This window comes from Micromys minutus, assembly GCF_963924665.1.
Source record: "Micromys minutus genome assembly, chromosome: 12".
In the NCBI taxonomy this organism is placed as follows: Eukaryota; Metazoa; Chordata; class Mammalia; order Rodentia; family Muridae; genus Micromys; species Micromys minutus.
Window position 1 is genome coordinate 4,064,887 of NC_137981.1, and position 22,495 is coordinate 4,087,381.

Below are 22,495 nucleotides of genomic sequence, written 5' to 3' on the forward strand. Positions count from 1 at the left end.
AAGAGAATTTAATGTATGTAATCTGTGCTTAACAGAACCATACCTGAGGCTACTTAGCCACTTGATGAGAACTTTGAAGGCTTTGATGCCAGAAGCCTGAGTCCCTTTGTTCTCTCGGTGTCCTGAGCTCACTTTGCCACTTGTTATTTATTCCTAGAAACATCAAAGGCTTCACGAGCTTGTCGATGACTTTGTGGTTGGGGCGTCTTCACATAAGCTACTCCGGGTTGCGCCCATTTATCCTCTCAGAAATAAACGAGCAGCATTTTACCGACCAGCACTGTACCAGGCACAGCCGGGAGCCAAGCTGACTTCCGTTCTGCCTGCATAGATCTTTCTGGCTAATGGCAGTGGGAGAATTCATTGATTGGAATATGTTTTGATGTATGTGGTGGTTAAACTTGATGATGATGTAATTGGATCCGGAACCACGTGGGAGACAGTTCTGTGGCCATGTCTGTGATTTTCTAACGTGGACTAACTAGGGTACAAAAATCCATACTGCATATGTGTGGTGCCATTGTAGGTGCTGGGATCCCTGGCTGGATATTTTTAAAAAGGGGGTGGGGGAATTGAGCCCATGCACACATTACTGTCTACACTCTCACAGTGAGTGGAATGTGAGCACCTTCCTCAAGCATCTGCTATCAAGATTAAACCCTCAACAGTGAGGCACTGTGCCCTGGAGCTGTGAGCCAAATAAATCCTCCCTCCCTAAGTTGTTCCTTAAGTTTTCTTGTTTTGTGTGATGCATATGCAGTCTGACTGAACAAGGGCATCGTAAGACCTCAGTGTATACTCCTGTGCTCTTGGCACCCGATACACGTTATGCAGAAAGTAAACCGAAAAGAGACGTCCACGTGTTTAGATTTCCCCTTTGCTCTCTTGAGACACCCACTGCTGCATCCCAGTTGGCTCTCGAAGCTTATCCCCAGCCATGATTAAACTGATTAGACTTCATATGTCTTTTTTAAACTCCTTTAAGATTTTATTCATCTTTCTCGTTGTGTTCATGCATCTTGATTGGAGGCACACACACACATGAATGTATGTACCCATTGTTGCCAGAAGAGGGCACCAGATCCCCTGGTGATGGAGTTACAGGCATTTCTGCACCACTAAGTTCCGGATACGCCAAGTCCCCTGAAAAAGCGCCATGCGTTTGTAGCCCTAAGCCATGTCAGGCTCCTGTAACTTTTCTGCAGCTTTTGTCTGTGTATTCCTTCTTGTATGAAAACCTTCCAACAGGCACCGATGCCTACATCACGTAGTCACTGGCCTTTGTTCCGAGCTGCCTGGGCACTGTCTCCTTTATTTCACTGTGCTCCCCCACCCCCTTTTCTAAGAAGTACTACAGCTGTAGCGATTCGGGGTCTGCAGAGAGCTTGGGAGAGCTCCTCTCTGGAGTTGGGATAGTCAGAGTCACAGTCACCTGAAAACTGAGTTGGGCATACACATACCATTAAAGAATGAGCTCATGGTTATGAAGCTGCGCCATCCTCCCCTTGCTGGACCATGTCAGGCTCTATTTAACACGTACTTGACTTGACCGCCATCTGTCTACTGCCTTAAGCTCTTTTTCCACATATCTACCTAACTTTGGCATTCAAAGAAGACGGTAGCCCTGTCTCGTTAATGGTACTTGGTCCTGAGCATCGACTGCGCCTCATCTGTCAGGGCATCCTATAAAGAGTCGCCATCAAGCGGACATTCTTGCCAGTGTAAAGAAATGCAGTGATGAAGACTTGAACCTCTGAGGGAAAAGGTTACTTCTCTATACCAACGTACTCTTCCTTTTCCAGAGTGTTGAAAATGTTGGGTGTTGGAGGTCTTGCTTTTCTTGCCTGCTATTCATGGCAATGTCTTATTCCCAAAGTAGTAATGAGTGATCACACAACACTCGATATACTGTAGGTGGTCAATAAGTGTGTGAAGATGACAGTGATAATGATAAGCCTCTTCTTTCACATTGATCATTTGTAGTTCATATCCAACCACAGTGAACTGAGAGTCAATTAAATGGCAGAGGAATTGAGCAGTGTAAGATAAAGGAAGGGACGCATCTTAGTCTCTCAATATATTCCTTAGCACCCAACGCCGTGACGTATTGCCAGTTGTTGGCGCCATTGCTGTACTCACCCGTCACTGCCCAGAGCTCATGTGGCCTTCTCCCTACCTGTGTTAACACGTGTGACTTGGCCAGGGATGAGACTTCCTTCCAGTCTGTTTTCCCTTATAAATTACTACTTTCCACATGCCATGTGATGTCATATGGTGTTCCTGGTAATACCCTGGCCTGGCTAGATGGAGGATTTCATCCTCACCACCCTGGCTTTGACACGATGACACAGAAGGTCACATGACTTTGTCCCACGGTGGTTTTCTAGTTTAGTTTCACTCAGCCTGCCTTTGAGAAAGGAGAGCCATGTGGCACGCATTCACACAGGTGATTCAGCTTCCTTTCCTCTTCAGGGGGCATCCAATACAGAATGGATCCACTGACCTTCAGCTATGTGTTCTGGAATAACTGAAGTTAACCTACTTTTAGTACATTTGGAAAACACTGAGTTCCTGGGTCTTTAAACCACACTTTCCACCAAAAGAAATTAGATTTGTTGGGGGGGGGGCGCTTTTTATGGCAGGGACAGATAAAGAACAAGTTGAGGGGAAACCAATGTGCCTTTTCAGAAGGAGGTACGAAAAACAAGCAAAGGAAAGATGGGGTGTAGCTGCATAATGAGAGAACCCATCCCAGGGGTCTTCTGCTGGGCAAAGCTGGGGCGCTTGGAAGAGCAGGGTAATAAATAATGTTAGGAATCTCCATGGAGTGCGGAAAGTGAAAACCAAAGTGGCCTGTGTAAATGAAAGGAACCCAGAGAAGGGAGAGATGTGTTCCTGTGACACTCCAGAGTTACAGAATCATCAGTGGGCGCCCAAACCAATGGAGGAGGGTGGGAGCCGGGTGGGCATCTTGTTTCCCATGGTCTCCCCACAGAGATTTTTTTATTTTGAAAGGAAAATGGAAAGCTTTACAGCTCCCCTTATGATCTGACCATGTTACATAGTTCTTGTTTTGGGATAAACCCATGCCTTAGTCACGCTGACCTGGCACACTGAATAAAGATAGCATTATTGTACAACGGGTTCCACAGAAGGTACCACCTTGAGAAACTGTGAGGAGACAGAGCACATATCTAAGTATAATTGTCCTTGTGGTGTCTCATTCTCAGAGTCAAGAAAGCCAGTGAGTTGTCCTGGATGGCGGTGGGAACAGACAGACAGACAGACAGACAGATGGGTGGTGGACTGCAGAGTTAATCCTAGATTGCACTCTGCACCCAGACTGTAGGATGATCTGTGGTAGGCTTTTATTGGGCACTTACTAAATTTGAAAGTGAACGGAGAATTGGATAATAGGAACACATGATGGTGAAATTTCCTTATTGTAACAATTACACAGCGATCTTGTGAGAGGATATCCACATTCTTAGAAATTACACACTTCTGTATTCAGTAGATGGGACCAATTATCTCCCCTTACTCTCAAGTGATGGAGCGAGGGATTAAAGGTGTAGTCGTAGAGGGATATCCCCAGAGACAGTGCAAGCGCCAGAGGGACAACATGTAAATGATTGTGGGGCTGCTGGTAAGGATGAGGTGTTAGCAGACATCTCGGTCACTGGACTCTCCAGGTCTATCCCTCAGCTCTTATGCAGCATTTGTCTCTATAAATATTTGCCAGTCTCTACCCCGATTCTTTTTCCTTCAATAACAAGTTGCTAGAGTCTGGTTAATCCAGCAAAACTTTATCCCTTCATTTACTTTATTCTTAGAGAGCTCTGCATGTGAGCATAATTCAGTAAGCTGCAACTTGAAAGCAATAGCAAGAGAAATTTATATTTCTAACTTGCACTTGTGGTATCTTTAAAAGACATTTTATTATCCAGGTGGGTGGAGCCTCGACCCAAACATGATTTCCAAAACTGCATTTCCTTCCTGAGCTGTAAAGGAAAGTGCCCTTGAACAGATCTTAGCATGTTTTATTTCCCAGGCTCTTCAGGTGCTACATGAAACAGGCCTGCCCCTGTTCAAGGGCTGAAGCATAGGAAAGCTTTCTGGAACCTATTTACTTTGAGTCTGAGTTTTAAAAAAGAAAGTGAAGTATAATTTTCCAAATACACTTATGTGGGGATTTTTTCCCCCTTGATTTAGTGGCTTTGAATCTGAAGCAACTGACCCAGTATTAAATGGTTTAAATCTATACCTCAAGTAGTAGATTCTTCTTATTGTAAATTCATGATGTCCAAAGCTATCCAAAGAACTGCCATTGGTAAGAATTTGTTTTAAAAGAGAAATATCCCAAAGGGGTCTCTCTCTTCCTCCTGTGGATTCCTGAATGTCCCTAGAAAGTGATGTAATGCCTTGGACCCCACACACCCCTCAAACGTGAGCTATTACCTTCTCAGTACCATCCTGGTTCAAATGGCAGCTCCATTCGCCTTTGGTCTATACTGAGTCACCTTGGTCTGCTCGGAAAGTTTTGTTCAATATCAACCTGTCCAAGCTCCCAGCTGGGATGTGATCATTATCTCCATTAGAGGCCATTTTAGCACAACATTTAGGACCTGGGGGAAGATGAGAGTCATCATACGAGAGCTCAGGTTTTTTGAAGGACGGGGTTTTCTCAGAGACTGAGTCCAATGCATCCTCATTAAGATTGTGTTTTTAAACTTTTAGTCTACGTGTAGAAGTGTTTTGGCCACATGTATATCTATGTACGGTATGTATGTGTGCCTAGTACCCTAGGAGGCCAAAAGACTCTGTCAGTTCTAGAGTTACAGGTGATTGAGAGTCACCATGAATCCTGGGAATCAAATGTGATTTCCTTAGAAGAACGAACATTCAGTGTTCTTAACCGCCGAGCCATCTCTCTAGGCCTCTCACTGGGACTTTGAAGAGGTCTGCTGGTGTTAGCATGTGGTACTGTTGCTGGTGGAGTGCTGCTGAGATCTGAATGCTGGGCAGTATTCTCATAACTAGACCCTGTGTGTCGGGAACATTGCCTCCCTGAGGGGCTCCTGGACAAGCGGGTGGGGATGCTGAAATAAGAACGAGTGCAGTCTCGGGAGGCTTTTGTCGTCCTCCCGTGATTAGTCTTTTTAAATATCAGGGTTCACTGAAGTATTCAAATCGTGCCGTGACATCAAGTTGATGTACCTGGATTTCGTTTTGTTTTTTAATAAGCAAAATGCAGAAGATGCTTCCAGTTGCGGTGAGAGCATCTTGAGTTCAGTGTTCCTGTGATGTTCGGCCTGAAGCGACTTGATGGGCACTTCCTGAAGTACTTTCCTGCCTTCCTTTCATCTTGTTTGCGTTTTTTGAGTACATTCAGGAATGTAATGCCTGGAATAGCTTTTATGCCCACAGTAAACGATTACATGATTGCACTGCTTTTACCATTCTACTTGTTTTTGGTGACATTTCTGACATATACCCTTCAGGTGTTATATCCCATAGTAGTGCTGAGATATACCTTAAAATCCAACATATTTATGTCTAAGATGTAACATTCAGGCTACCCCTCACAGGCTTAGTTTTCTACTTGGCTGTTGAAGCTTTGCCTCGTGGGAAAGTTTCATTATGACTCTGGGTAAAGAGCTGACAACGCATCTGTAGTAGTTCGTGTCCTGGGCAGCATGGATATGGTCAGCCGGGTGTTCTGAAGTAAAATGGTGGGGTGTATGGGATGTGCTCTCACCGGCGTTAGCCAAGGAGAGCCGTGCTTATTTGATAAACAGGGTGTGGCCTCGAGATGTGGGAAACATAGCTCCTCTGTGCTATTCTCTACTTTTCCAATGGTTGGAAATTTTTTCTAATACATTTTTTAAAACTATTTTGCAGATGCAGATTTTCTTTTACAACCCAGACGACTTTGACAGCTTCCAAACGGCCATTTCTGAGAACAGAGTCATTGGAGCCATGGCCATATTTTTTCAAGTAAGTTAATGGTGGCTGAAGTACTTCAACCAGAGAGTTCTTTGAAAATTTTTCCCCTTAATTTGCCGAATTGTTCCATGTTTAATGAATGCATCTGTTTTTTAGTTCACACCTGTCTAAATGAAAGATATTTCATATTGTCTAATGTGTGATTTAAAATGTAAATAAGTATGTTTAGAAACATAATGAAAATTTTTGCATGAATTATTCTGATTTTATTGCTACTTGACTGGCGTGCAGATTGAGAAACACATTTATCATCTAACTTCATGGCTGAAGCCTTTCGAACAAGTTCCTTCAGAATAACAAGAGGCAGATGAAAAGAAGGTGGCTTTCTTTCAGCAACTTTGAAATCATATATTACCTGAAAAAACATTAACAAACAGCATCATTCACTTGCTGGGAAAAGCCCTTTCTTTCCATCCCGAATCCCCATGGTAACTTGTCCTTCTTGAGACTCCCTCCATGTTGGTTCACTTGTGAATCATGGTTCTTCATCTCCTGTTCTGTTTAAGACAGAGTTTTTTAGCACAGACTAGTCTGCAACTCACAGTAATCCTCCTGTTTTGGCTTCCATGTGCTGGGACACTGTACTTTTCATGTATTTACACTGACCACTGCTCATAGCTCTTATATCAGCTTTTCATGAAAGGTGGAAACCTCTCACCCTGCTTTAGATAATGCCTCCCAGGTGTCCGCTCGCTCTCTGTCTCTGTCTCCTCCCGCTCCATCCTGCGTGTGTGTGTGTGTGTGTGTGTGTGTGTGTGTGTGTGTGTGTGTTAGAGCACCTGTGGAAGTCAGAAGGCAACTTGCAGGAGTTGCCTCTCTCACCATGTAGGTCCTTAGTTTGTTATCTCAGGTTGTCTGTCAGGCTTGTCCATGGCAAATGCCTTCACCCACAGAGCCATCCATGCTCCTGACAGTGACTGCATGGCCTCTGACAACAGTCACATCTCACTCAAGCAATTTCCTCCTAGCTGTTAACCCATTGCTTTCTGACTTGCCTTCTGGCCAGATGATTTTTACCTAGCTGGCTCTTGCCTCCCACCTTCCTTCAAAGCCATTGTGAGCACCCAGGCCCTGCTCTGGGGAGAGGAGGCAGAGTCCGGGGCGGGGCTGTTTGTATAGGAAAGGGTACTTTGTAAAATGCTGTGAGTATTGATTTAGATGCATGCATCAAAAAATGCTTGAATTCTTTTCTTTTTGATTCTTCCAAAAACACTTGTTAAATATAGAACCACTTAGAGTCTTGGGCAAACAAGCCACCAAAATCCTTAACTGTGAAACCTAGATTTTGAGTGTTTGAAATGGTTCTCAGACACAGCTCCTACTTCATGTATGAAAAAGTTGAATGTATATTTCATTAGTTTTTGCTTTACAGCAATTTTTGGCTTGCTGTCCTAGAGACAAAAAAATATATAGGGCATCTGATAAAAGGAACAGAACTGTGTTGGGCACATCTGTGCTGAGCTACATTGGTTCTCTTCTGGGTCAGGGCACCTTTGTGCTGATAGATTGGAGTTTACGATGTGTCTGCAGTAGAAAGAAAAGGTTCAGTCTGGTTACCTTCTGTTCTGAATCTCCTTATAAGGATGAGTTTGAGGGATGGGAAGAAGGCTCCGTGGTGAAGAGCAGGTATGAAGCATGCTCATAAAGGACCTGAGTTTAGGTCCCATGCCAGGTGGCTCACAAGTACTGTAACTCCAGCTCCAGGGGATCTGACAATCTCTTCTCGTTTCTACAAGGCACTGCAGTCAGGTGTACACACTGACACACAAACACACATATACACAGAATTTAAAACAAAAAAAAATCTTCTAAAAAAACAGTGAACATGAAAACTTGTTATCTGTCTAAAATATAAAGAGGGCTTAACCTGGCATTGTTTCTTTAGGGGTCAAAGGTAGTTGCTGTGCAAATTTGACATGAGTTCCATTGAGAATCCACATAAAAATGTAAGGAGTTATTCTCTGACCTTTACAGATGTGTCTCCTCTACCCCACTCACACATTGCATACACACTCACCCACACATCCTATACATGCACATGCACACACATGTACACACTCATGTGCACACATCATGCACACGTATACCCGTCATGGACACACATCAGGTACACATACATGTGCACACACCTCTGAATAGTAACATACCTCCCTTTCACTTTGTCTGGTTTGATAATCTAGGGTGACATGGTACCATTGGCAAGGCCAAGTTCTCTGTAGATTTTTAGGTTCAAAGGAAACTCCATTTCCCGAGATTCTGGAGGTTAGAGGCCAGCATTCCTTAGGAACTTGTGAAACTGGTTCTTTACCTAAAAAGAGCCTTTTCCTCTAATCAGTGGCAGAAGGGACAGATGGCCTAGGGTGGTGCATATTAGCATACCAAAACACATCCCTGCCTCCAGGCTCTCTCTGCATCACATGGCCCCATTAAGCATTTCAGTATCCACTAGCATCCTAGCACTTCTGGCTTCCTCCCCACCCTAAACTTCTCTAGTCTATGAGCTCCCCAATTCTCCCTGTTATTTCGCCTTTATCTACTACAAAAGCCTTCCCCTTTACTATACCTTGGAGCTTCCTGTTATCAGTTTATACATAGGTGTTGGACCTCCTGTTGACTTACCCTAAACAAGTCTGTTGTTCTGAGTAATCCTGGTGCTTTCTCTGCCTCCTCTGTGGTTAAACCTGAAGTTCCATAAGGTTTCCAGAGCATTGTATTCAACACAGGCCCAGCAGGTAGACCAAAGAGTCTTGTTTAACTTAAATTTAGTTTCATACACCTGCTTTATTGCAAATCATAGACATGATGGGTTGAAACTTTAAAGTTTTTAAAGCATTAAGTATGGGAAGGTTTACATAGAATGTCTTGCTACTCTAGTTGCATCAAGGTAAGGAGTGTTTGCCTTCCCATTGCAACACGGTGTCCCTGCCATGCTGCTGGACGCATCTGCATACTCATAGCGTTGTTATGCTGGCCATGAACTGCAGAGACTTTGAGTGGCAGCTGGCATCGTTTGGTGAAAGCTCAACTCAGAGAGTCCATCTTATATTAAAGGTTAGCATGGCCTCTCCTGCAAGTGTTTCCTCTGAGCCCAGATGGACTGGCAGTGAGTTGAAACGTGTGACTGCAGTTCTGTTCCACAAAGCCGAGAGCCACTTGCTGCGGAGTTGTTGATATCTGAATGTATCCAGATTATGCCATCGTCCCCAGGTCACACAGATCATCTTTGGGCTCACGGGCCTTGAGAGAAAAAAGCTAAGTAAAACTACAGTTTTATTTTAAACGACTTTAAAAAAACATTTTTTTTCAAGTAAACACTTGGCAAAGGATAAAGGAATTTGTTAAATCATTCCAGAGAATAAATCATTAGTGTAGTACAAAAATTAAAATAATTATCTTGTTTTTTAGAGTAAAACTTTGAATATTCTCTATTGTTAACCTTGTTTGAATGCTGATAAAAATGTAAAATGCTCTGAGAATTATTAAAGTAGTTTTTTAAGCCATTCTCATATTGTAATGCCTTCCATGGGTTATCTAGTTAAACAAGTAAGAAGATACTCATGCTTGTGTGAGCTAGGATCGGGAGAATAATTGGGCAATTTGTGGAGTGATATTTTGCTTTTAAAGTAATACACTAAAAGACTTAATTGGCTTCCCTTGAAGTCTTGAGGAGAGAGTATCTCGTATTCAGGATAACCATGCTTTGTGTAGGGTTGTAGTTTTCATCCCGAGTCATGTTCGCCTTTCCTATGCTTCCGTTTATCAGCAGTTTCTTCACTGCGCTTCATCCGCCACCCATTCCATACGTTCCTGTCTTCCCGCCAAGACTAGGTGGGAAACCACGTGACTACCTGAGGGCTTTCAGTCTGGCAAGCAGACATTTGCCGCCATCATCTCGTGGACTCCATTACTGCTGTGTTTGCACAGAGCACCAAAGGGGAATGTCCCAGCATAGGCATGCCCCACTGCCTTCCATGTGCACACATGACATTTCCTTCATTGTCACTGAGACCGGGGGATTCAAGGTTGGAAATGCACAAGGCATTAAGAGTCAAGTCCAGCTAGGTGCCTTGTTCTTTGCTTCAGTCTTTGGATGAGCTCACTTCTAAATCTGCTCCGAATGCTAGGATACGAAATGTCTCCCATGCAGTGGCCAACTGGTGTATCTCCAAGAAGTAAATACGTTGTGTTGTGCTTATTACAAGTGATCTTTAAAATCTTGAAGTGTTTCTGTTTAAGATTTTAAATTTGCATGTTTGTGGATTCCATGTTGGTACAGGAATCTGTAGAGGCTAGAAGAGGTTGGAATCCCCTCTGCCCCACCCTCCGACAGAAAGCCCTAGTTCAAGCTGCTTGTGGGGCTGCCTGATGTGGTCCTACACCATTCATTTGGAAGAAACTGAGTCCCCCAGAAGAGCAAGTGCTCCTAACTGCTGAGCCGTCTCTCCAGGCCCCCCGAAGTATTTCTTCATGACAGTCCATCTTCTCTCCAGGGACCCTTGGTGTTCTCTGCGTCTTTTCCGTTCTCGCCACTGGAACTGCATCCTGTGCCTCCATGCTCCCGTTCCACTTGATGTCTACCTCGGGTTTAGCTACACTCGATTGGTTTCCCTGCTGTCTGTGAAGTTGTCCACCCCTTTCCTTCTGCCCTCACTTCAGAGTTGAAAGGAAACATTAGAATTCAGATGTCTCATGAGTTGCTAACCTATTCTTTATATCATGTCGGCACTGCAGACGGCTTAATTATTTTTCTCCATCTGGAGAGACTTAGTAATTAAATGAAATGGCAGCACCTGGGATTATTTATAGACATGGGGAAGGCAGAAGTTCTTGGTGACTCATTGATCCAGAGCTGGCTCCAAAGTGTTTTCCTCCAGCTCCCTGCCTTCCACCTTCCGCTCCTCCACCTGTCAGAGGCGGATATGACTTGTCCTTTTTGTGACCCACTGTGACTCCTAGCCTTACATCTCGTGCAGAAGCTGTTACGTTGCTTGTCTCCTCTGGCCTCTGTGCCGTGAGCTCATTGCGTCTTTTGTCTGTAACTACTCGTGTAACTTTCATGGGCAAATACTTAGTTGACCTTAATCTTGAGGTTCTTAAGGTTGATTGCGGTTGGGCATCAGTGAGCAAGTATTGGAAGTGCCCACTGGGAGGTGTGGGTCCCTGGAAGTGGGGTATAAAGTCTCTGCAGCAGAAGTCTATGGCCGCTCTCCAGTTTCTAACCTTACCTACCTCCCCAGGCCCCATGCCAACACTTGGCCTCAGCTGTTGCTCACCAAGCAAGTGCTCGATAGGTTTAAATCTGAGAAAACCCTTCCCACGTTTTCACTCTGGAACTCAGAAGCCCAAAGGAACATTTTAATACCAAGGCTGAATGAGATGTACGCATCTAAGAATGATTTTGTAGCCCTTCCTACGAAAGTGCTTTTATGTTTGTCAACAACAGAGGAAGAATGCTGCGTCCTTTGCTGGTGCGCGACCTCTGGGGCTTGTCTTGCCGTCTCTCATTTTCTGCTCCTGAAGGTCTTGCTGTGATCTTTGATGGCTGACTGCTGTTTCAGTGCATCTGGAGTTTCCTTGGTTTTCCCTGCTGTTATTTTCTCCTTCAGATTCGTTTCAGATTTTTCTCCCTTCTTCATTCATTCACTTGCTGCCTGATTCAGTCCACAAAGACTCCATGAACATTTCAAAGGGCCCCTAACATTGCGTCCTCCCATCAATGGGGTCAGGAGAAATAATATCACAGGTGACCTTCTATCACTCTGTCCTTAGGATGAAAAGAAGACAAAACAGGTCAGGTAGATAAATATTAGGAGAAAAATGCAATTATACATCCTTGCGTAATTTTACAGTGATGAATATGTCATTTCAAGAGCATGTGGTTTCCCACTGTGGATTTTGGAACTGCCTCTCTGCTTTTCTTCTACTCGTTTTTAAACCAACCACCAATACTAAAGCATAAATAAGGCTTTTGTTCCTGGTGACCTAAATAGGTATTTTTAAAAAAAAAGCACATATTCCCAAGAAATTTTCTCTGCTTTTTTTTTTTTTTTTTAAGCGACAATAAACTACCACAGTTATAGATAGCTCCAATCTCATCCCCACCAGTTCTGGGAAGTAGGAGGCAGGGGTATGAATAAGTAATTGTACCCAACTGCCAAAATTTCCCCCACCATTACTTGTCTCTCTGTCTGTCTGCCATGTATGTGGTGTGTGTGTGTGTGTGTGTGTGTGTGTGTGTGTGTGTGTGTGTGCATATGTGTGTGCAGACGTGTTCTTCCACTGCCAGCCGTAGTCCCCAGAGGTCAAATTCAGGCCCTCAAGGCTTGACAAATGCACCTCTACCTGCTGAGCATTGTCACTGACCCCCAAGAACTGTTCTCATTTCTGAGAACATACACTGGTGTTGAAGAACTTCCCTTTCAGATTGCCTTTCCGCAAGATCGAGTTAAGCCATGCCATCTTCCCACCCTCCTTGTGAGCTGGTGCGGTCTGAACGCTGCCCTCCACATTTTCCACATCTTTGCTCTGATCGTTTCACAGGTTCAGTTATTTCACTACATTACCCACAAATGTAATTTCAACATGTTTTGGGTTGATTAAGAAGACTTTTTATATACACACAAAAATTAAAATATGTATGTTCCAATTAAGCTATTTTAACAGTTAATTGATTTCATAGAACTCACCATTAAGTGAAAGCCAGAGTCATTCTTAACATTCAGATGCAATTTTGGAGCCAATCTGTGGATGTACAACACGGAATTTATAGCCTTATCAGGTGTTTTCAGCACATTGCTTGTCTGCAAATAGCCCGTGATTCACATCTCTCCTAGTGGATGCTACAGCGGGCTATTTAATTATTGGCAGAGCATTACATAATTAAGAGACTTGAGTTCTTTGAATGTGACCATGTGAAGATCTATTCTAATTAAATCACTGCACTTCGAGGACGGTTCCCAAGTGCTTTGCTTTTGCACATTAAGTGGTAGTTTGGCATGCTGTTGTCATTTGTTCTGATCCATGTCATAGACTGTTCCTGTCACTCCATGGCGACTGAGTGACAACAAATAACCAGACAGGCCAGACTCTCTGCAAAGGTGTGCGAATGGCTTCCATCTCCTCTAATGCTCAGGAGCCCTCCGAGCCAGGAGTTTGAGTTCTATGACTGAAAGTGTTCCTTCCTAGAGGCTACTCTCTGGAGTATGCGTACGTAGGGTGTCTTCACTGATCAGATTCCACACAGGGAACTTTGCATCCCAAGCTTAGAGACTGTGGCAACTCCTTACCCTGTCCCCCCTCAGTTAAACTAGTTCAAAAGCTGCTTCTTCATGGCATTAAATACTACTAGCTGGCTACCACTGAGGGACCATGCTAATATATAATATATTATAATATTAGATAATATTAGATAGGCAGCAATTGTGGAGCCAACATTTCTACAAATGAACTCTATCTCTACTGTTGGTGTTAAGTTGGGTTTCCGTTGTAGAGGTACAGAGAGATGTGTTTGCCATCAACCCATCATCACTGTGGTCTATAACTGCCAAGGGCTCTCTTCATTTTGCAAATACCTGAATAGCTACTTTCTGGAAACTTTATGTTCCGGTTCTTTTGTCCTGACTTGAAGCCTTTGATCCTAAATATTGTTACACTCTGTAGGCATTACCATTATCTTTTGATTCTGATGGCTACCATTTTCTTTAGAGTTTTAAAAAGCTCCTCATAAACATGGCATGTATAGGGTGGTTGAATGAGGTTAAGATGTCATTGGTCATTCTGGAACATCTTTTAAGGGAAATGGGGGTGGGGAGTAGATAGGGGATTGTGCTTGCCAGGGGACAGGCAGTCCTGTCGGAGGGTAGCTTCACCTGTTACAGCTGAGGCACAGGTAGCATTGGCATCCTGCAGCATATATTGGTTAGAAATCCTGGATGCTGGAAATATCCTTCAGTGCATAGGGGAGTTCCCAAAACAAGATCAGATTGCTCATCTGGCTTCAGGTTGACCAAGAACAGTAATGTTTAATCTCAAAGAGATGCTTGGAGAGGGCTGATGATGTCATGGTATAGGTTGATGGAATTCCAGAATGGTTATCGATCTCAGGCTCAACACACCTTCATTTCTGCTGGCATAATCCTGGATATCTGGGATTCTAACATAAAGTATGAACAGTTAAGAGGCAAGATTCTTATTTTCTGTTGTATTTCTAAGTATTATGGCTTCTTAAGAGCTCCTGTGGGTATTTCTTCTCAGGCAACAGTGTTAGAAACAAGCACCAATTTAATAGAACACTCACTGAGATAGGGAAAAGTAAACAGAGGTAAGTGTGTGCAGATTCCTTTGAACTTAAATCAGTAAGCAGCATTTGAAACATCAATGAACGGAGATAACGTATGTTTGGAAATGGCTCAGTGGATAAAGCATTTATCTCACGTGCTTGCGGATGGGAGTTCAGATCTGAGAACCCGGGATAACCAGAGTGAGTGTAATGATGGCCCAGTACTTCTGAGGAGAAACAGGGTTTTCAGAGCAAAGTAGCACAGTCACCAAGAGACCTACCTGGAAAAGTAAGACACTCTGACCACACATGTCCACGAATGTACATGCACATACAATGAGTGAATGAATGAGTGACCAGTAGGTAATTAACATCTCTCTTGTGAGGGTTGCCAGAGCTTCTCTTCACAAACCACAGCAACAGTACTCTTGCCATTGCAACAAAGGGTATCCCCAGGGCAAGAGTGTGTGTGTGTGTGTGTGTGTCCGTCTGTCTGTCTTTGCCTCTTTGTGTGTCTGTCTGTCTGTTTCTCTCTCTTTCTCTCTCTCTCTCTCTCTCTCTCTCTCTCTCTCTCTCTCTCTCTCTCTCTCTGTGTGTGTGTGTGTGTGTGTGTGTGTGTGTATGTGTTTCTCTCTGGAAACAAGTTCTCACTCTGTAGTTCTTGCTGTCCTGGAACTGTTGTGTAAACAAGGTTGGTCTCAAACTCAAAACTCCCAGAAATCTGTCTGTCTCTGCCTCCTGAGTGCTGGGATTAAATGCTTATACCCCCAATCTAGCACCTGAGATAGGATTTTAACTCATGAGGAGGTTGTTTCATTTTACAGATGTGGAAGGAAAGGCATGTATCTTATTTCAGTGTAAATTATGCCAAAATTGCACATCATGGTGCACTGCAGAGTTGACATTTTGGTGAACACAGTCTGTCTCAGTCCTTTGTAGAAAACAGAACCAGAAGGTAGGGTTTTCTGTTGAAATGGTAGAGGATAGAAATATACACTTTCAGGTCCTCTCCCTCCCGTTCCCTTTCTCTTCTGCCTCCTCCTCTTCCCAATTTACCTAGTTCAAAATCATAAAGTAGTTTTGTGTGTAGATGTAGTTAATATTTAGCTTCTTCACAGCCTGACCTTTGCGTGTAACTATGGGCCGTCATGCTCCTGCCTCACTGCTCTGCGGCACTCACTGCGCAGGAAGAAATGCAAAGTCATTGACAGTGCTCTGTTTCCTCTGGAGACCAGGTATCTGGTTGTCTGAACCCAGCTATGGCCCACGGCTTTCCTGTCAGTCTCTCATTGTCCCCATGATCCACTTTCCCAAAATGGATGTCAGGAACACTACATGGGGGTTTAAGACAGACTAGTTTGTACAGGCATTTGCTAGTCTGGTTGAAATCCACTCAACCATATTTTTTATATAATATGGTAATGAGCAAGGCAAACTTTTTACTTTTTTGACAATAAAGTGAAATAGCTTCATTTTTCTTTAGAGTTGTAAACAGTTTGTACATGTAAGCCACCTTTTTCTTGCCTGTTCTGTTTTGAGCCATGTGGACTGAGCCTGTGACTTAGCTATGGTGAAGAAAGCCCCAGTAAATATTATTCCGGTGTCTTAGTCTGTTCTGTGATGCTGTAACCAAATACCTAGCAGTGAACAATGTATAAAGAAATGGAGTCCCTTTGCCTAATGAGTGTACTTCCTGCATGGACCAAGAATGGTGGGGCTGGTGTCTTGGGCAGGAATGTCCCTGATCTGGGCAGTATTTCGGCCAGTGACATCAGACAGTCAGGAAGTTGTGGGCAGGAACACTGAAGAAGAATCTGAAGTGGTCTGAGGGGAGAAGAAGCCAACATTTTGTTTTTTTAAATAAACATCCATTCCTGTGGAAACTCACTCCCTCCTGTGACACCAGCATTCATCCCTCTTTGTGAACGTGGTCACACTCAGTGATCTTGTGCCAGACTCCACCTCTTACACATGTGTGCAGTTACAAAGGGACCAGGCTTCCTGCCTGTGCACTTTTTGAGCATACACCATACCAAACTACAGCACCATGTGAGGCTTTCTGCTTGTTTGTTTTCATCTTTCCTCTTTCCATAATCCTTGGCCACAGTGATTTGCCAGCCGTGGTGGTTCTCAAGATGCACCTCTGGCTTGTGAGCTGTTAGGAGACGGTCTGTAGGGAGAACTTCCATTTTAATAGTAACTGTGTTCTTCCAGGTGTTCAGCCTGCCACGGGTAAGTGTCTCAGTGTAACAGCGTGATGAGCATGGTAATTGGAGGTCACGTTATTTCTTTGTTGTTAGTACAGGTGTCTGTTGAGAAAATGGCCAGCATTAAGTTCTCCCCTTTTTGATTTTGGCGAGAACTGTACAGCATGGCTGTACATTGACATTCCGGATATGTTTGTATATTGGGCTCTCCTTTTCTTAGCTCATGTGTTCTATGAAGAAGTAAATACTGAGATACATGATATTAGTGCATACACACAAATTTCTAGGTAGTTGTACATAGTACATGGATACAATAGTGAGAATTTGAGGTGTATGTAGCACAGGATCTGCTGGGAGTTTAACATGGAACCGGACCCCCAATCCTTAGCACTGAAAGAAAGCATTAAAATTTTAGATTTTTATTCTAAGATCTAATGAACTTAGGTCTTATTAATGTGGAATTAAAAATTCTCCAAAGTTTTAGCAAGAGAAATCTTACTGTGCATTGTAAGAACACATTAATTAAGCACCTAGTATTGTGAACAACATTGCAGTTGAAAGGGTGCTTTGGCTTCAGTATCAACTAGACATCGATGATCCATTTCTTGAGTATTTTTCTAGCCTTTCCCTTTGGTTGAGAAAGGTCCTGAATGTGACAGCCAGGGTCCCATCTGAAGATCCGTCTTGCAGTTGCCTTGACCAATGTCTTAACATTGCATGTTTTCATCTGAAACAAGTCTTGAATCCAAGTATTTGATCATTCATATGTGGGGACTCATTGATGCATCTTGCTGAGGGCCTACTCAGTGTTGTGAGTTGTGACTCTACCAACCTAGCATCTCCAAAACCCTCGAATGAACCTATGGTTTGTCTGTGAATTATTTCTAATTTTAAAGGATTTTGTTTTCAAAAGGTCACTTTGTTTTTCTGAGGGCAAAACATGTCTTGGTTCCACTAATCACATCTGGCAGGTGAAACCCTAAGCATTTTGGAAAGAGACTTTTGAGATCATTCACTATAAATAATACTATTAACAGTGGCAGTTAGTGACGCGTATGAGCTCTGCTTGTTCCCGAAGCATCCGATGTAATGCTCTGAAGTCCTCACTAAGAAGGTCCTGATTCCAGAACCTTCCCAAAGAGCTCTTTTGATTATGAAATCAGTGTCTAAGATTTGGTGTAATATATTATGTGCTGAAATTCTAGATTTCGATTCCTGTAATGGATATGGCCTTCAGTTCTTTTGTCTACACAGTGGAAACATAACTTTCTTACTGATTTATTATAAATTTCACATGCAATCATGTGTAAAATAACTATGGAGAAGTCTTTGTACCTCTCAAAATAATAATAGTTTTGTATCTAATATTTCATTTCCAGTATGTGCGGGCAGTTGAACAAAATGATTCCATGTTATAAAAGCAAATAATAAAGGAGAAAAAGGATAATAGTTTTGATGATAATTTGTAGTGAGCAGGGGTGAAATGCAAAAGTGACAGAGAACACATCAGATGGTCACTTTTTGATGTTAACGCTTAGAATACAAACAGTCAAGGAAGCTCCTTGCCTCAGCTCACCATCAGCTCACCATCAGTTCACCATCAGCTCACCACCACTGTGTCCTCCCAGCCCGCCTGAATCTGGCAAATGTTCTCAATGTTTTGGCTGCGAGTCAAGGTCTTAAGGCCTCGCTGTTGGTGCTGTAACTCAGTAATTCAAGAGGAGTTAACCAAATTTCCTCAAGGAGCATCTGCATGTCCGTTTTACGACTGTAAAGAGGGGCTAATGTAATTATCAGTACACTTTGGGTGGTGATGTAGGACTTATTGAGCTGAGTCATGCAGTTGGCTAGAGAGGCAAGGAGCACAGCATGTTGGGGAGGACCAGTGGAAGTCAGAAGTCCCCGTCAGCTAGCTCTCATCCCCAAGAGATTCCTTATTTTTTAGGAGTTTCCCCCCAGGGTCAAGACATAAAAAGGAGATTTTTCTCTGTGGCCTTATCACTATGGGAATATCCTCTTCTGTGAGATGGTTGGTCATAGGCAATGCAGCAGTAAGGTGTGAGCCCTGGGAAGTGTTTAATACTGTCCAAAAGAATGGCTGTCTGTTCTCATTTGTATCCTTTGTCCAGTGTGAATCCAGGTACAAGGTAGGAACTCTGGCTCCCCTCAGCACCAACACACACACCTTCTGCGTGTCCTTTCCCTTGCCTTAACGTATTCCCTTTGCAGAGTCGTAAGGTCACTATGATGTGCCATGAACAGTAACCAATATGGATATGAAAGAATTGGGTGAAGCATGGTCCCTGTTGTCATAGACACCCTGTGGGCATTGCTGCTGATACTGTCAATCCCACAGGCACTGAGGTAAAATTAGAGTTAAGAATCAATTTAGAGAAGATCTATATTGCTCAATTAAATCCGAGTCCTGGCAATTACTAGCTTTAGGTTCTAGAAGCTCCACTTTTTATGTTAGTGTCCTAGTCTTGGAAACAGGGATGGTGACAACAATTCAACCTTGGAAAGTTGCTTTAAGGGTTATATTAGAGCTTACAGAAAAAAAAACTGGACATATGCTAAAATATAGTAAGTCTTCAGGAAATATCCACTATCACTACAGTGTAAAGTAGCAGCACCTATCATGTGCAGTGGGAGAGGTATAGGCTTGTGTTGTGTGAGAGAGGAAGGCACTGCTACAGGATGTGCCTTGCCTCCTGATCTTGTCTTCCTCCAAGTTCCTTGGACTGATAATGTGGAGAACAGTTGTCTTCAACAGTGGCTGCATGCTGGGTTCACTCAACAGATTCTAAATGGCAGTGATGCTGGAATCCCATTCCAGGCTTGAAATGCGTACAAGGCTCTTCATATTCGTCTGTGTTGCCTCTGAACCAACTGTACATTCAATCTGCCCTCAGATCTAATCCTGAAAATTACCAAAGTCACATCTGCCCTGAACGTGAAGCCTTGTTTTTAATCATTACTCCCTGAGTTGAGTGTGATAGCTTTGTTTGAAGAATTTCTGTTGTGGTATATGTGATATATGAACTAGATATATATACACGAGGCAACAGAATATAGGCAAACCCTACACTTCATAGAAGAGACTGGTGCATATGGATTTTGTCATGTTTAGATGGCTTCTGTGGATGATAGTCACAAGGGACACGGCTGCATTTATTACTTTCTTGCATAATTTCAAAGTGTAATATGGGTTAAGAGCCACTGGCCTTAGCTTGTCAAATGGCCTCTCTTGGGGTTCTTTGATTACATTTTACCCCTCAGGTCTCTGCCAGGTCTTCCTCTTGGTGTTGCAATTTTCTTAGCATATTCTCAAGTCTTGAGATGCTGGTGACCCTCCTCCTAATCCAGAAGAAAGTGGAATCACCCCCTGTGCCTCCCCAAATCTCCCCAAGTCTCCTAAGAATACCACACTGGCTTGAGTTTTGTTTTTGGTTTTTTTTTTTTTGTTTTGTTTTTTTTGTTTTTTTGTTTTGTTTTGTTTTGTTTTTTTGACCTGCAGTCAGGAAGCCCTATGTTAAGAAGTGTCCTTGTCAGTGGGTGATCTTCTTGCTCTGAGTGAGAATCAAGTCAGACCTGAGAGTCACTTGCAGATCTAAGGCAGATTAGGAGCCAGAATGGGGCACAGGATTTCACGTCAACCTGCCTGCTCTTCTCTTGTTCCTGATGAGCAGGCAGTCAGGGCAAGTCCCATTTGTCCCATTGGCTCCAAACAAGTATGAGGACTGGGGACTTGGTCTTGAGTCTGCATACCACTGGGGCCAGGCAAGGCCTTCCCATCTCAGGCCTGGATGTGGCTCTGAAACCCAGAGGCAACTGCAGAGGAGAGGGCTGGGCTCATTTATCCTTTGTGTAACCCTGTTCTAGGATGGACACAGGAGCCGTGAAGACAACCGGGAGACAGAGATGAGAAGTAGGAGAGAGGAGGAAAGGGGGTGGAGACTGTGAGGAAGTCTCCTACATCCTTAGAATAAATAAATTGATGTAAGCAGCACTTCCCACTTCTTGCTTCCTAGGCAGTATCAAATGCAGACAGAAGGACAAGCTTTTTCCTCTCCCGTATCTTTCTCCTATCCTTCCTCCTCCTCTCCTTTTTGTCTTTCTCCTGCTCTTCCTCTTATTTCCCAACCTCCATTTAACTCCATTTAACCTCCCCTTCCCTGCCAAGAAACAGAGGTATCAATGATGTTGCAGGGCCTGAAAACCCGGAGATGGTCAGATCTGAACAGGGTCTTTCTTACTCTGCAGGTCTCAGTCTCAGCATTATTCTGTCTTAGCATCCTTTGATTTACCTGCTCCCTTTCTACCTGCTATGCTATGTGTGTGATAGAGCTGACACCCCCAACAAAGTTCTCACTCTGCCTTAGGCTGAGCGCCCTGGTGATCCTACTCTGTACCTGAGACAGTTAACCTACTTGGGGACAAGAGGTCTTCCATTACTCCTTAAATGCCACTGGGGTAAGGCTGTGTTTGAGTATAATCAGCTGCCTATGCAACCTCACCAGAGTGACCTCACCAGAGTGACCTCACCAGAGCTACCTCATCAGAGTTCACTTGGCCTTCTATGAGCATGCACTTGACTTCAGTTGGCTGCCTATGGTACCACACCAAAGCTTACTTAGTTTTGTCGAATTTGGCTGGACAGTCCTGTTGCTTCAGTGGAAGGTGCTGGGATATCCCAGGCACCTGTGGCGCAGGAAGAAGAGGTCATTACCTGAAGCTAAGGTCCCCAGCTGGTGTCCTCACCAGGGCCACCCAGGCCCAGTGCTGAGAATTTATTTCTACAGCAGGTTGAGAAGGATTTGATGTGGGGAGTCTCAGAGGTGATCACATGTAGCAAATGGGGAGCAGCTTCTTGGGAAATACAGAAATGGGTCTGCACATATCAGGTGACATTCTCCTCACAAGAGGACTTTTGGGGCATTGTCACAGAAGGAAGGCCGAGACCTGCCATACAAACAAAATAATCTGAGTATCTCAATCTCCCTGGCTTAGTGCAGACATTTCTGGCTCTCCATATGATGAGCTGTTACAGTGTTTTCCTGTCAAGCGAACATGAAATATCAGGCCAGATACCCGGCAGAGAGCTGTGCCTTCAATTACGTCCTTCTGCAGCTTCATTTAAAAGCACATGGGTCATAAAACAAAGCGTGCGCATGACCTACCATCCACAGCTGTCCGTCAGCAGTCATGACATCAGAGGGGACCCTGTTGCACAGAGCTGTTGTTCTTGGAGGACACATGCCCCCGTGTGGTCTGCAATATGGTGGAAGAAAAGTGCCCGGAAGTTTTATGTGCTGCGGCCTCGCTGGGGAGGCACAAAGCAGTTGATTCACATCAGTTTGGGAGGTCCTGTGTTGTCCCGACTTTTCAACTATGGAGCATAACTGAGCCTCTTTTGGTTTCCAACCACCAAATATTCCTAGAGGTCAAGAGTGTATGTCTGTGAGACCTGGAATCTGCTCTGGTAAGACATCATTGGCTGTAACCTTTGTGGCCATCCAAGTCTCGTGGGGAATGGGTTCTAATAAAATAAATGAGATAATGGAGGGGAGGCAGGAAGAAGCTCAGCTAGTGAAGTAGTAGTCATGTACAAGAGTGAGGGCCAGGGTTCAGTTCCTGGATCTAGGTGAAAACCTGGGGCCCAGGAGCTCACACTTGTCATTCCAGAGCTCTGGACACAGCGAAAGCAAAGTACTTGGACTTGCCAGACAACCTGCCTAATCGATTTGAAGGACTTCAGGCCATCATCTTCAAAAGCAAGGTGAACAATACTTAAGGAACCAGTGACTCCAGGGAAGGACACTGGAGGTTGACCTCTGGCCTCCACGTGTATCACATCAGCATGTGCATACATATTCAACCGCACACAGATGAGTATGTGCACATACATACACAGGAAGATGAATAAGTAAACGTAACAGTGGTCCTATATTAAACCTAAATTAGGCCTTGGGAGGAAAGCGTGCTTTGAGAGCCTGTTAGGTGG

At 43.8% G+C, this 22,495-nt stretch overlaps 1 protein-coding gene across 3 annotated transcripts in view; it reads left to right on the plus strand.

Annotated features, from left to right (window-relative positions):
• The window catches only part of PTPRG (protein tyrosine phosphatase receptor type G), a 659,839-nt gene that overhangs the window by 461,424 nt on the left and 175,920 nt on the right, over positions 1-22,495 (plus strand). For all 3 annotated transcript variants that reach the window (XM_080926850.1, XM_080926851.1, XM_080926852.1), the window contains one exon: positions 5,902-5,997. In XM_080926850.1, coding sequence (XP_080782976.1) covers positions 5,902-5,997 — 96 coding nt within the window. The remainder of the gene's footprint in view (positions 1-5,901; positions 5,998-22,495) is intronic.